Source organism: Fringilla coelebs (genome assembly GCF_963513975.1).
Source record: "Fringilla coelebs genome assembly, chromosome: 2".
Lineage (NCBI taxonomy): Eukaryota > Metazoa > Chordata > Aves > Passeriformes > Fringillidae > Fringilla > Fringilla coelebs.
Genome location: NC_140029.1, coordinates 64920041 through 64934172, shown reverse-complemented (window position 1 = coordinate 64934172; position 14132 = coordinate 64920041). Strand labels below are relative to the sequence as shown.

Genomic DNA, 14132 nt, shown 5'->3' with positions numbered 1-14132 from the left:
CTGCAGGCAGTTATTTGTCCAGTGTTAAATTAAAGCTCTTCTTTGTATGCCCATACGTAATTTTGTTATTAGCTCATTGCATTTGTGCTGACAGCTGGATGGTATTTGCTGTAAATGAGATTTATAAAAGTCCCCACAAACAGATAATCTTGTTCTTCAGGTTGAGCTCCCACCTCCTGATCTTGGCCCAAGCTCTGCTCTAAATCAGACACTTAACTTGCTCCGGGAGGTTCTGGCATCTCATGGCTCGTCCGTTATTCCACTGGATGCCCGTCAGGCTGACTTTGTGCAGGTACAAGAATGTTTGACTGCTTTGTGTGTGTGAAGAGGAGGGAGAGGGGCAAAAACAGAATGTGTAAATTAGCTTCAGTGCACAAAGGTAGATGGATCATTAATCTTTTTGTCTGGTCCCATTTTGGAGCTCCCTGTCAAACCAGAGTTTGTAATGTGCATAACAGGGTGACTAACAATATGGATAATTACAGTTGAGTATGGAGTGCTACTCTTAACACAGTATCTAAATTCAGTTATCCAATTACTACTCCATTAAGTAAATACACCCTCAAGATTGCACAATTACCAATTATCTAATCTGGGTTATTCTTCCTCCTGCTAGGCTGGAATCTGTTCTTGTCAGGTTTTTATACTTTTCACATCACTGTGGTAGGTGATCACCTGCTGACAAATCCAGTAGAAAACTGCTTTCACAGTTGGAAACTTTCATTCCTCTTTATTCTGCTTAGGGGAATAAATACGTGATAGAGACAGAATGAGGTTAGAAGCCTCGTGTGACATGATTTCCTCCCTCCCCTCCCTCTTTTCTGTGTGTTTGCTATTTTAGGTTCTGTCTTGTGTACTAGATCCATTGTTACAGATGTGTACTATGTCTGCTAGTAATTTGGGCACAGCTGATATGGCAACCTACATGGTAAATTCACTTTACATGATGAAGACTACTCTGGCTCTCTTTGAATTCACTGACAAACGTCTAGAGATGTTGCAGTTTCAGGTAAGCTTTAGCACCCCCATGAGAAAATTAATTTATTACTGATTTTTGCACACTGTAAGTTGTGCTGTGAACATATTTATCTTTAAATCAACCCAAAGCCAACATTATCAAAATCAGGGAAATGGGCTAAGAGGGCTTCTTATCAGAGACCATGAGCAGATAGCATCTTTCATTTTAAACAGACAAAAAATTAGTACAAGATTTGGGTTTGTTTGGTTTAGTTGCAGATAAACCCAGACCAGTGAACATTTTCATTATCATAATCATTCTAATATTTTTCTGCAAACTGTATGAGAAGAAGCAAATGGAAATTGAAATCTCAGCCAAATGGCTGACTATATTCCATCATACAGTTAGATCACCTACTGTTAGATCATCATCTCTTTTGTACTAGTATATTGTGTAGCTGAAGTTACTGCTTCAGTCCTGCTTTCTGCCTCTCTTTTCTCATTTGTTTGGTTTCCCCTCACATCCTGGGATAGTAGTTCATACGGGGCACGGTTTTGTAATGGAAGTCAAAATTTAGAAACGGTTGACTTAAAATACTTGGCCACTGCCCATTTATATTTTGCTACATGAATATGTCTACAATTTATCTCAGGAGAGCCTTTGGAGCTGGGGGCCTTGAGAAAAGTCACAAATTCTTATTTGAAGGGATCAGCAGGGATTGGCTGAGAGCCATTTTTCACTTTCTAATCCTAATCAGAATTTCTAGCACCTTTTAGCCCTGAAACAAGCAAACAGACAACCTCACCAAACTGGCCGGGTATTTCTAATTTCTTTTATCAGAATTCCTTTCACAGTAAATGTTGCAATTGATTTATTCTTCAGAAAAGCAGTAGAGCTGAAGCTTACACATTTAATACCATTTACTTTCTTCAAACATTTTACAAATACAGGAACAGAATGAAAAAAATCTTTTAAGATTATACATAAGTAGGTTATTCAAGTGGAGTTAGAATGGCATATTTAATAGAAGAAACATTTTTCATAGAACAAGAACTCACTAAAAACGTTAAAAACTACAAATTGAAATATTAAGATTTCCTTTCTGATTTAAAAAGGAAAGTGTATTCTTCTATACAATTTTAGGAAGTAAAAAGGTGAACTCTTAAGTATCAGACAAAAGAGTCTTACATTTTACTAGACTTTAATATATAATAATTTTTTTTTTCTTTAGGATTGGAAGAAAAGTTTGTGGGGTAGTTATCTGTAAAAATGAAGTAATAATGTATATATACCCGAATGTCTTTCTGAGACTGTTCAGACTGAAAAATGATTGCTGCTGCTGTGACTGGATTTAGACATTAGGTTTTCCTGCAAAGTAAAGGTTATATTAAGAATGTAAAATACTCTTACAAGTTTTTTCATGTAAAGATAATTAAAACAAAGCAGATAACTGTAATTTCATTGTCTACTGTTCTTTCCGTTGACTTTTTTCAAATACAAGTTTATCTGTATTGAATTTAAAATCAATTCTGAGTATGATTTAGTTTCAGTTTTATTTTCTTTACGAAAGACCGTTTCTTGTTTATTGTAAAACTGCCATGTTATTGTCAGTATTTTCAATAAGAATGGAATGGTTTTTATCACATACTTTCAAAGAATTATAGCAAAATAAAATTATACAGGAATTTTTAAGATGAAGGCTACAATCTTCAGTTTTGGTGGCGTTATATTTACAAATACAAAAAAAAATAGGTTCTTTTATTAGTCAGACATTAAAGAATTCTCTGCAGTTTTATTATTGGTTGCTTGTAATATGAAAGATGTTAAGTGGATAAAATAATTACCCTGTATGTATTTGTAGTATTTCCTTGTTTGTTGATCACTCTCCTTATTTGTGTATTTTTTTCTTCTTATTTGTGTTTCTAGATGTTTTAACCCCAGAACTTGTTGCATTTAATATTCTCACACACTCTTTATAAATACCTTATGCTTAACATTTCAGATTGAAGCTCATTTAGATACACTCATAAATGAGCAAGCTTCCTACGTGCTAACAAGAGCTGGTCTGAGTTACATTTATAACGCTCTGCAGCAGCACAAACCAGAGCAGGTGAGCTTACAGAATATACTTGTTGAGGGGGTACCACACACTTGCCAACTAGTAGAATTTTGGCGCTAATGTTTTTACAAATTGACCTTCCTCTGAAAGCAAAGGTTGTTCAGTCTGAATCTGAATAACAGCACTCCAGTGGCACCTAGGACTTTTGAGACTTGTGTATGTAAGCAGCATTCAGCTTCTTCATTGCTTCCTGTAGCACCACACATGGAGTCCATAGATAGCTGCAAGCATTTGGTAATTGCTGGGTTTTTTTCCTGTGGAAAACTGGCAGATGAGTTTAGTAGTAGTTTGAAATAGTTTCTTCTTTCGCCTTTATTTGTTGCTGTAGCTATTCTAGTACCAAGACAGTGAGATTCTCAAAGTGAAAACTTGAGATTTCTTAGAGGAGCTGAAAACTGGAATTCAGAGCTCACGCTCTGCCTTTCTTGTGAAGCACAGTTGCAGTGTGGTAGGTGTTAATACAGCCCTTCTTCCCTTCAGCTGTGCTTATGTCCTTTTGTGATCTTTTGTAAAATTAAAAAATGGTGTTTTCTGGAGAAAGCAGAACTCTGTTGGAAAGCTTTATGTTGTTTCTTCAGCTAATAATTTTGCATAAAGTGCCTAAACTCAACAGATTTTTATGTATAAAGATGAATAAATAAATGTATAAATAATCTGATTAATGACTCAACTTGGTTTTCTATTCACGAGTCTAGCTCCTGTTTTAAAACCAATTCCAAGTTGACTAGGGCAGGTTGTTAATGGGATGTAGCAATTTTCTATTCTCTCTGTACAGCTGCCTGGCTGCAGAGGTGGTGATGTCGCAGTATTTGCTAGGGGGTAAAGCAGCATTTGTGCATTGTACTGCCATACCAGCACAGAAGGTTTACTGGGAAGCCGGTCTGAATTCTTCATGGTCCAAGAACAGATAGAGCAAAGTTGTTGTCTTTCAAGTCCAGATTACCGAGGGGATGTAGCCAGTTTGCCGTTCAGTTTTAATTCTAGACCTTGTGAAAGGCTATTTTTGGCTTTATTTAATGGTGAAGAAGGAAGAAAAGGTTTTGAAAGGACATACTGAGAATTCCGTATTCTCAGCTTTTAACTTTGGGGAGCGGTAGAATACAAATGAGCTGTTAACAGCATTTCAGTACTGAAATGGTGATAGTTTCCAAACATTCAAGATCCTGTAGCAGGACCAAATAAAAATTAACTACTGAACCAATTGTGGACTTTATTATTTATCTTTTTCTATATGCCAGTATGACCTTTTTTATCTCCTTGTTTGCTTATGGATTCTTAGGGTCCTCTTTCAAATTTGTCAAGTATGGATTCCGTGTCCCTGAAGGTTGCAATGGTAAGCATTTCTAACTTTCATATTATGGTGGTGATGCTGTGACATGGTAAAGAATACTTTTAATTGTGTGATTAGAAGATATTCATCTGTAGTAGAAGATATTCATCTAGTCAGTCCTACTCTTTAAGAATAGATGAATTGCATGTCTAGGAATACTTTCTTCATTTGTAGTAATTTGACCACTTGAAGTAATAAATACATAGATTATTTCTGAAGAGGTAGTAGTAGAATATTATTTTCTAAGCCTTGAGAAGCAGTTCTTTACTTAGAAGAATGCTGTCCCATGAGTCATCTTAAATTGCTAAAAGCAAATACTTAGCTCTAATTAGTTTTAATCACCAAAGTTTCTTTTTTTGCCTCTATGCTTTGAAATATAGGTTCTGCTATCGTTTATAATCTTAGTCCTAAGGCTTTGATTTTATGCAAATAATTCAGCTTTACTCAGAAGTTAGATTCTGGGTATATGTCACAGTTATGGGTTTTTTAAGTTGAAAGCTACAATATATTTTAAAGCAAATTATCAGCTGGTATTTTTTCTTAGAGTGTGTGAAGGCTATTTTGCATAGAGATAGCAGTACCACAGTTCAGTAGGCAATAATGTATAATCTCTCACTCTTCTAGCTTAGCCAGGTTTAGCTTTATTCTAAAAGTTTAACAGTAAAGGCCTGCTCATACAGCAGTGTATGCACACACCCATGGAAACAAAGGAGATTTAAAAAGGTTTTTTAAAAAACTTGTTGCTTGCATCCCAGCTATGATAGCATAACCCATTTATTTCTGTTCAGGATTTAAATCAGCAATTTCCAAGCTGGTTGGATGAACAGAGCTCTGGCACAGAGCACTCAGTGGTTTACTCAGATCAGCATGCATTCTTATTAAAACTTAGGAATTTTGCATTTAAAATATCTTATATTTATCATGGTCTTGTAGACTAACAATGAATTTAAAGGCTGCAGCTTGGGGACCTTCTCTTTAAATGATATATAAATAACACTGTTATTGTAGTGATACATAATAATTTCCCTTGAATAGTTAAGGGAAGAATCCGGCTGTTTTATTTTTTCATTACTTAACAGCTTCTTCTGTGAACACATTTTAACCCAGTATGCTGAAATCAAACCCACACAAATCCCATCTATCAGCCTAATCTATTGGCTTCTCAAAATTTAAACCGGGGGAGGAGTACTTGCAGGCAGATTCACTGCCTCCCATTTATGCTTGAAAGTTTTCCAGGTTCCAGCCTTTTAAGTTGTTCATACATGCTTTCAAATGTGGGGCTTGTTAAGTTCATACCCCTCTCAGCAAAAGCTCCCTTGCTTTCCATACAAGGACAGAAAACAAAAAAAATTAATTTGTAAGAACTGTGACCTCATTACTCATTTTTGTCTGTGTTTTGTATGATGGATCAATTTTAGGATTTACCAGTTTGAGAATATTCATTCAATGAATGAATGAACAGGAAGATTGTCATCATTAGATAAACTTACTTAGGGCCTTGTCTTAGTGTGTAATTGCAAGGATGAAGATTATACAGGTTTTTTGGATAATCTGTTCAATATTTCATGACATTCCTGATAACAATTTTTCCTCTTACTATCTAATTAAAATGCTTCTTAGTGTAATATGTGTTCAGTGTTCCTTGTGATTTTACCTGTGAGAAGACCTGGTTTCATCTTCTCAGTAGTCACCCATTTGACTACACAGTCACAGAATGGTTTGGGTTGGAACAGACCTTAGGGACTATCTTCTTCCAGCCTTCCTGCCATGCACCAGGAGTACTTTCCACTAGACCAGGTTGCTCAAAACCCCATCCATCCTGGTCATGAACACTGCCAGGAATGGGGCAGCCACAGTTTTTCTGCTTGACTTCAACTCCTGTTGAAGACAGGAGTAATGTTTTTTCTTAGAATCAAAGCACTGCTCTTCTTATCACTTTATTCTGTGAGAAAGAGAAGTAAGCTTAGAAGCAGTTCAAGAAGACTGAAGTGAAGGATTTGCTCTTTATTTTTCCCAGCATAAGCAGCGACTCCCTGCCAAAAAAGTAAAAAGAAACATGCAAAAAGAATCAAGCAACATGTCTAATTTGGACAGAGTAGACAGTAGATGTCTCTGAAGCTGTCTTGTATTCCCTCTGCATCGAATAGACTTGGTGTGATCTTCAGTGAGGTATAAGTACCTGCACCAGATGCTTAGGAAGCTTAGATGGATAATTATAGAAGCTGGATTCTCATTATTTGTCTTCCATTCATATGCCTCAGAGTCAGAAACAAAATTTTGGTGGCAGAAGTACTGAAGTCAATAATTTGTTTTGGACAATTAAGTTATGTCTTTTAATGTAATCAGTGATGTTTTCAGAAATTGTGGCTTTACCTATTTTTGTGTAATAGCAAGGTGTTGATCCCATAGCAATGTTGATCCCACATTCTCCTCTCGCAGGCTCAGTTTGATCGCTATCTGTCTGCTCCAGATAGTCTGTTAATGTCCCAGCTGAATTTCCTTCTGAGTGCCACTGTGAAGTAAGTACCTTGCCTCTGAATTTCTGTTATGCCTGAATAATGATCACAATCACAAAGATGAATTTGATTAGGTTTTAGTGAATCATGATGAGAATTCAAATTATCAGTGGTGATGATATTTGCATTGTCCTTCAGGTCACAATTCAGTCGTGTTCTGACTCTCCTCTTTTTGAACAAGCAGTGAAGAGTATCTAATTCTGTAACTTTCTGAAGTAGTTACCTTTGATTTAAGAGACACCATCAAGATGAATTATATTTTGAACATATTCTGCTGTGTCAGCAGTTTTTTGTCACCTTAGTTGTAAATTGGTTTAGAACTATTTTGTAAGCTTTCCAAAGACAGGTGAAATATATAATTCTCCAAGTTTTCTTTTATCCCCACTGCTTTGTCAGTTCTAGAATTTTCACCTTTGTTGTCTTCTGCTGTAGGATATTGGCATTCTGTCTCATTGAATATTTTGCTGAGATTATTTTACTTTTCACCTAATGTATTTTTTTTAGAGATATCTTCTTTGAAGTATGGAAGTAAGAACTTTATTATTTATCTCTTACCTTGTTTTTTGAATATAACTGAACCCTAAGGCTAGGGAAAGTGCCACGAATTTCTTTCCAATTAAATGTGAACCACATGAAGACTTTCTGTAGTACTTAAACTCGGAGAATTATATGTTACACTGATCAAAAACTTTCCTTGACATTATTTTTCACACTTTGTGAAGAATGAAGGTAACTGAATATACCAGAAACTGAGACAAGTACATCACATTTTACATAATCCAACAATATTTGGAGTTTCATTGCTAGTGCTTGTCCTCAGTGGGGTTGTATTACAGCATCTTGCAATTAAAAAAGGATGCTTCAAGGGAAAAATAATTATTGTTGGGAATTGAATAGAACAGTTTGTTTGGAAAGGATCTACAATGATCAGCTAGTCCAGCTCTCAGGTTGTCGTGCTGCATTGCTCAGGTTCTCCTCATCCAAAGATTTCCAGTGTCACACCATACAGGTGAAGCATGGCAGGCCACAGGGAATGCTGGTGGTTTTCAGCTGGTATTGAGTGTCTCTGCCAGATTTACCATTCCCACCACTTAGCTGGCAGAGCTGACCCTGTTGTGGGAGAGCTCTACTCTCTGTACAGATCAAACAGGGCAGCTTGACCAGTAATGTCATTGAAACGCCACAGTTTCTGCTGCTCAGTGTCAGGGCATTAAACCTGTATTTTAGCTCTTGATATATTTTCTTAAATGTAGGTCTATTTAAAAATAGTAATGACAGTAAATGTATTTTGAAAGCCTCAACTTTTCATTGCTAACACAGAGGCAATTTTAAGAGGTAGACTCTATGCTATCATAATGATTCTGGCACAGTGAAATTACTTGAACTTAATCAATCCTTCTGTCAGAGGAACCAAGATAAAGTGGTTATGTAGGCACTCTTAGCCTTATCCCATTGATAAGCTTTTTAAACCTCTCACCGCATGTTAAGCTGAATTCATATCATCTTGCAGCAGTGGACAGTTGAGAGGTAAGAGGGAAGCCTTTTGTGAGGGCGATTGCTATAGCTGCTTCAACTCAGCTAACATGCAGAAGTTTATTAACCTGCTATAATCAGTGCTATAGGTCAAGTTCTGCTCAGAATGAAAGAAAAATAAATCAGCCCCTTAGCCTTCAAACAACTAGCTTTAAACACAAACAATCCTTCTGAAGTTAAAATACCCATTTCCAGAGATGCTTGTAGAATCAGTGTTGATAGCCAATATTTTTGATAGTAAATAAGCCTTGAAAATTCTGATTTTTCTCAAAATTCAAGCAAAACATTTAACCAGTGCTATAATTTTAATCCCTCGCTATAGTAGTTGAAATTTTCAATTTTGAAGACATTTTTCCTGAAATCAGATAATGGAGATCTGTAACATATGAGGGCTTTGCTTCTCAGAATCAGACCACATGCTTTGTTGAGGGACCAGCGTGTTATATACTCATGGGCAATATCATTGAAGCTTTGCAACTGTGAAGAACATTCCTTCCAACATTACCAGTGCATGCTCTTGTCTTTCAAATTCCTTCACTCATTTAAAAAGCCTTAAGCTATGTATTCATATGGTTGTTGGTCTTGAAAAGCTCTTTTCATTCGTGTTGGATCACAGAAACTGAATGCTGGAATTACTATTTTTAGCAAGTGCTGCCATTTGTGTTAGTAATAAATGTATCACGTTGTTATGGCAACTGAAATCCTAATGTACTGATTAATGACACTGACATTATTTGATTGAACAACACATGTGATTCTGTTCTGTTCTCTGAATATTTTAACAAACTTTTTTATTTTTTCATTTGGTGCATTAATTCTACACAAATTCAGTGTGCGATGCTTTCATAAAAGATTGTCATGTTACAGTACCTTAGTGATCCCAAGCCGAGGTCAGAGACAGTTGTTTTACCTGAACACCCTGAATATATTTCCATTATAATAGTGGGTTTGAATTTGCTATAGTAAGGACAGTCTATTTTTCAGGTGTTCTAATGACCTAGTAGTACTGGCAGTTGAGGCTTTATATAAAAAACTGGATACTGTGTGTCAGAATAAAATGCAGGTTTGATCTTCTAATCTGCTTTGTCATAGCTTCTGTTCCTTAATGTTTTCTGTAAAGACTAAGATTTTTGTACTTGATCTTTGAAATTTCTTTTAGCTTGTCAATTCCCAACATTCTGTGAATTCAGCCCTGATTTTAGTGGATGCAGTTTTGTTGTCTTTGTTTCTCTGCTGCATATTACAGCAGGGCTGAATCTGTGGTTACCTTGGTTTCTTCAGCTTCTGCTGGAGTTCCCATTGCATAGGTTTGGCTGTAAAATAGTTGCAACTGCTGTTCCTAATAGGTAAAAATTCATCTGCTACTGTAAGCACCATCACCATGATGATTAAAGTAAACTGATTCAAATAGGCAACTGTTAGGCAATGTAAAATAAAATTATTAGGTTGTCTTTAAAAAACACTAAACTTTCCAGTTAAATTTAGCATTCAGTCTCTGCATTGTTACTTGCTTATCTCCAGAAAAAATAGGAAGGATTCAGACTTCATAGCATTGTCTGTAAAAGGTTGTATTTTAAATCTCTGACCACTGTTGCTAGTTTCTGTCTGATTATGGAATCATAATGGCATCTTGCTATCACAATAAAGCAAGTAGAATATATTTGCTGGTAGATGAAAAAAAAGTGTGCATTTACAAACATAGTGAGAAGCCACTGGAGGTAGAAGATAGATCACAAAGTTTATCAGTCTTTTAAAAGATACAGGGAAGTGCAGGTGGGAAACTGATGTATGCAAATTAAATCCTTCTATTAGCTTTTGCTCAACTGTAGAAATAAAGAACTCCTGTCTTGGTTATCAGGTCATGTATGTGAGTTTATTTGTGTATGATACAATGAGAGAAAGAGCCCTCTATTTTTAATTTTTAATGTTTATTTTTAATGTGTATCTTTAATTCCTTATTTGTAGTAAAGTTATATTCCCTACAAGTTGCAAATTATGTTATTTTGTTTTGGTTTTTAGAGAGCAGATAATAAAACAGTCAACAGAACTCGTCTGCAGAGCTTACAGTGAGTTATATGCAGCTGTGATGGATCCTTCAAATGAATACAAGGATCCAGAAACCATCCTACACAGATCTCCTCATCAAGTTCAGGCACTCCTTTCATAGTCTTGTGTCCCCCAAATTAATCAGAATCCATAATTCTGTATTTCTTGAGTATTTGCATTGAATTATTTTTCTGCTTTGAATTTGGATGTGTAACTGTATAGTTAAAATATGTAGGAATGCAGTTTTCTTTAATCTGCTTGGCAGAAGTCTAGTCTTTCCTGTGTCTTTGAATACTTTCAATAGGCCAGAAAATAGAATATAGATTGAAAATTATTTTAATGTATTTCTCTGATGGAAGTGGACCTTGACAATGTGCAATCTCTTTGAAAAAGGAGAAAAGCTTTTTTCCTTGCTGTACATAATCCTTTCAACTACAGGTTTAACCAGTGTCTGTTATGACCTCACAAATATTTTTATTTTCTCTATTGTCTGTCCTCTCACTCTTTTTCTCAGCCTGTCATCAGTAAACACCGATAACTGAAATTTTAATACAACTGATACACTTTGAATGACTCATACATCACTTTGCAGTTCATAAATCATTTCAGAGTACTTGATACTCTTTTGCAAATCCTGTTGATAAAATCTTTGAGGCAAAACTTGTGTGGTTTTTTTGCAATATATTATCTGGTGTTTTCTGTCAGGAAAAGAAATGTTTGAACTACACGCTTGTACATAACCTGGAAGTTAATGCTTTAAATTATTTTTATAATTCTGTTTTACTGGAAGAATTTTGGTTTAGTGCAATTGTTTTCAGTAAGAATCCTTGTATCAGTTGAAACATGCCGATCTCCTAAGGCTGGGACCAGTAACATTGTAGGTTAGGAAAGTGGTTTGCACAGCAGTATGGCCATTCCTCCCTCACGTGTACATGATTTTTGTTTTGTTTGTTTTTATGTATGGAGAAAGTCCATCTGCTCTAGTACAAGTATTTACTCAGTTCATAATCCACCACGAGATTTTCATGGTCTGCATGACTTGGGATTTATCTGGGAGAGCTGGGGTGAGTAGATGTCCCAGCCTGATGCGTAGAAAGCCGTAAGTGAAGCTTTCATTTCCGTCCTCCTTTGGTGCAAGCTGAAGCTTCCCTATGATATTACAGAGTTACGATGTAGTGGACTTCTGCTTTCAGGAAAAGAGGACAATAAGTAAGTAGGATATTTGTTCTCCTTTGGGTGTTGTGATAATTATCTGCAAATTCCTTAAACATAGTTATTTTTTAGGAAAGTATTGTTAAAGAGAAACCTTCAGGAAACAAAAAGTTAGTAAAATGGATTTGTGACTGGTTTTTTTGTTCGTTTTTAAAGGATAATTTAAGCGAACTGTTTTGCTGGAAGCATTTCACTTTTTCTTCTCTTTGTTACTGTAGGAGTACCACAGAGTTATTACAGTCACCTGAGTTTAGTCTCATATTATATGTTGCTTATTTTATGTACATCAAGGGGGAGAGGAGCAGTCATTCATATTGAATAACTTATTTTACTTTTATTAGTAGTAATAGTCCACATATAAAATACATACTTAGTGGCAGCCAAGTCTGCAGCTTAGGGTATGCTTGCAAAAGAGCAAGACATAAAGAGCAGCAATACATTTTAGCCTCTTGGAAGACTCATTGCACAAAATGCATTCAGTGTGCTCAGAAAGCAGCTTCTGTGGTAATGCCACAATAAAGCAATAGCTCCTTTTCCAAATGGGAGTAATTTGTTGGTATAGAAAGTGTAAGTGTCCCTGGAGTTCTTGGGCCAGGCGTAAATCTTTCTGTAAATATGAATGTTAGATTTACTCTGTTCAAAATCTCTAGACCTGTAAAACAAAAAATTCCAGAAGCTTAGAAAAGCTCTAATGGAAAATTACCAGGTAAGTCTCTTTATTACTGAGATTTTGCATTGCCATATTATACCTTCAGGCGGCTGTTCATTGTTGTTTAATAATGTTAATATTGCTTAATACGCCTGTAATTATTATCTAATATATGAAAATTGCATCAGTTGTGAAAGGACTATAAATTAGCTTGAGATGAGCATCCTCATAAGAGTGAACTTTTTCCTGAAATAACACTCAAGCTCAGTCTCCCAAAATCAGTAGCTTGCATGAGGATTAGTAACACGTTGCTTCCTATCTTTGATTCCATGTAGAGACTTACTCATTATTTTGTCTTCTCTTGATAAAAATGCAAAAGCTTTAAAAGTTGTAGTTTAGGAAAATTAAAGTCAAACGCTAATTTTGGTCTGTGCAATTAATGACCAATGGTCACAAATAAGAAAGGACATAAATAAAAATATTTGACTTACTGACTCTGTCTTCCATGTTTTTACTTTCTCTTGCTTGTCTTCCTATGAGTAGGAAGGAAAATGTGATTAGATTTTGACCTGCCTTTTCCATCTTGGCATTTCTGACCTTTTTATTTTACAAATTCCCAGGATTTCCACCCTAGGAAGCTGCAGTCCTGTGATCAGCTAGAGGATCCGTTAAGGATTGCAGTAAATGCAATCACTCTGGGTGTTGGTGCCTGGCCTGTTGTCAGACCAGTTACTGCAGCTCTGACTTGAGCATCCCATGCCTGAAGAGATGCTCCCCTGGCTGAGCTGAGTCAGTCAGCCCTTCTGCTGTTGGTCCTTATCACTTTTCCTGGAGGGATGTGGCTTTTCCTGGAGACAGCAACTCCCCGCTTTGTGCTGGGCCGTGACAGGGGAAGGTGGGAAAAGAGAGGGGTTTGCACACTGCCCACAGCAGGCAGCACTCCTGCCTGTGACACCCTGACAGCCCCGTTCTGAGAACAGATGTGTTGTCTGGTACAAAGAGCACTTTCCTGGGAAGTGGGAGAGCTGGGTTCTGGGCCAAAGGAGTTTGGAATCAATATATCCCATCTTCCTGGCGAGCACCCAGCCCTCTGACTGTTGTGTAGTATGAGATGGGGCAGGTCTGTTTCTTCTCTTTTGAGTTCAGCAGCTGTGCATAAATCACAAAATATGGGAGACAGGAGATGAAATAAGCAAGGAGGAGTGTGGCCCTGTGGTACATAAGGGGTCTCTGAGACCTCTAGGGTCTGGATCTTCTTCCATTTATTTCATCAGGGCTTTATCTTTGATTCCAATACGTGAGCCCCTGAAGAAAGAATCAGATTCCCAGGACTTTAGCACCCGCAGAGTATCCAGGGAGCATCAAGATGAAGAGTTGGGCTTAGGTTGGACCCAAGGTGATTGGTCTGTGCTGGTGGCAGTTCCTATGTGTTCACTCCTACGTGTACAATTTCCTCCCTCCTGCTTTATAAATGTGCACACCACTGAGGAAATACAATATTAAAGTTGTTTTAATTACAGCAAGCAAGCAGCAGCCCAGCCATGGTGATTTTTTTTATTTTCTATTACAGGAAAAGAGAATTTTGCAGAGGTTTGGAGAGGTAAGAATCTATTTGTTTTGCAGCATTTCAGAGTGCTCCTCCCTGTTCTCTAAAATTTATGACTCTAGCCCTGCATTTTGTCTGTTAGACTCAGATGTAATTATTTTTATTAATGTTTTGAAATATGTGTTGAGGGAAAATACTTTTGGAGCTGCTAAACTTTTCCGTT

At 36.6% G+C, this 14132-nt stretch overlaps 1 protein-coding gene across 2 annotated transcripts in view; it reads left to right on the top strand.

The window, feature by feature from the left end:
• The window catches only part of COG6 (component of oligomeric golgi complex 6), a 55267-nt gene extending 42445 nt beyond the window's left edge, over positions 1–12822 (top strand). For both annotated transcript variants that reach the window (XM_084226453.1, XM_084226454.1), the window contains exons 14-19: positions 161–292; positions 842–1009; positions 2961–3068; positions 4357–4410; positions 6847–6926; positions 10476–12822. In XM_084226453.1, coding sequence (XP_084082579.1) covers positions 161–292; positions 842–1009; positions 2961–3068; positions 4357–4410; positions 6847–6926; positions 10476–10623 — 690 coding nt within the window. In that variant the 3' untranslated portion in view covers positions 10624–12822. The remainder of the gene's footprint in view (positions 1–160; positions 293–841; positions 1010–2960; positions 3069–4356; positions 4411–6846; positions 6927–10475) is intronic.
• The last annotated feature ends 1310 nt before the right edge of the window (positions 12823–14132 follow it).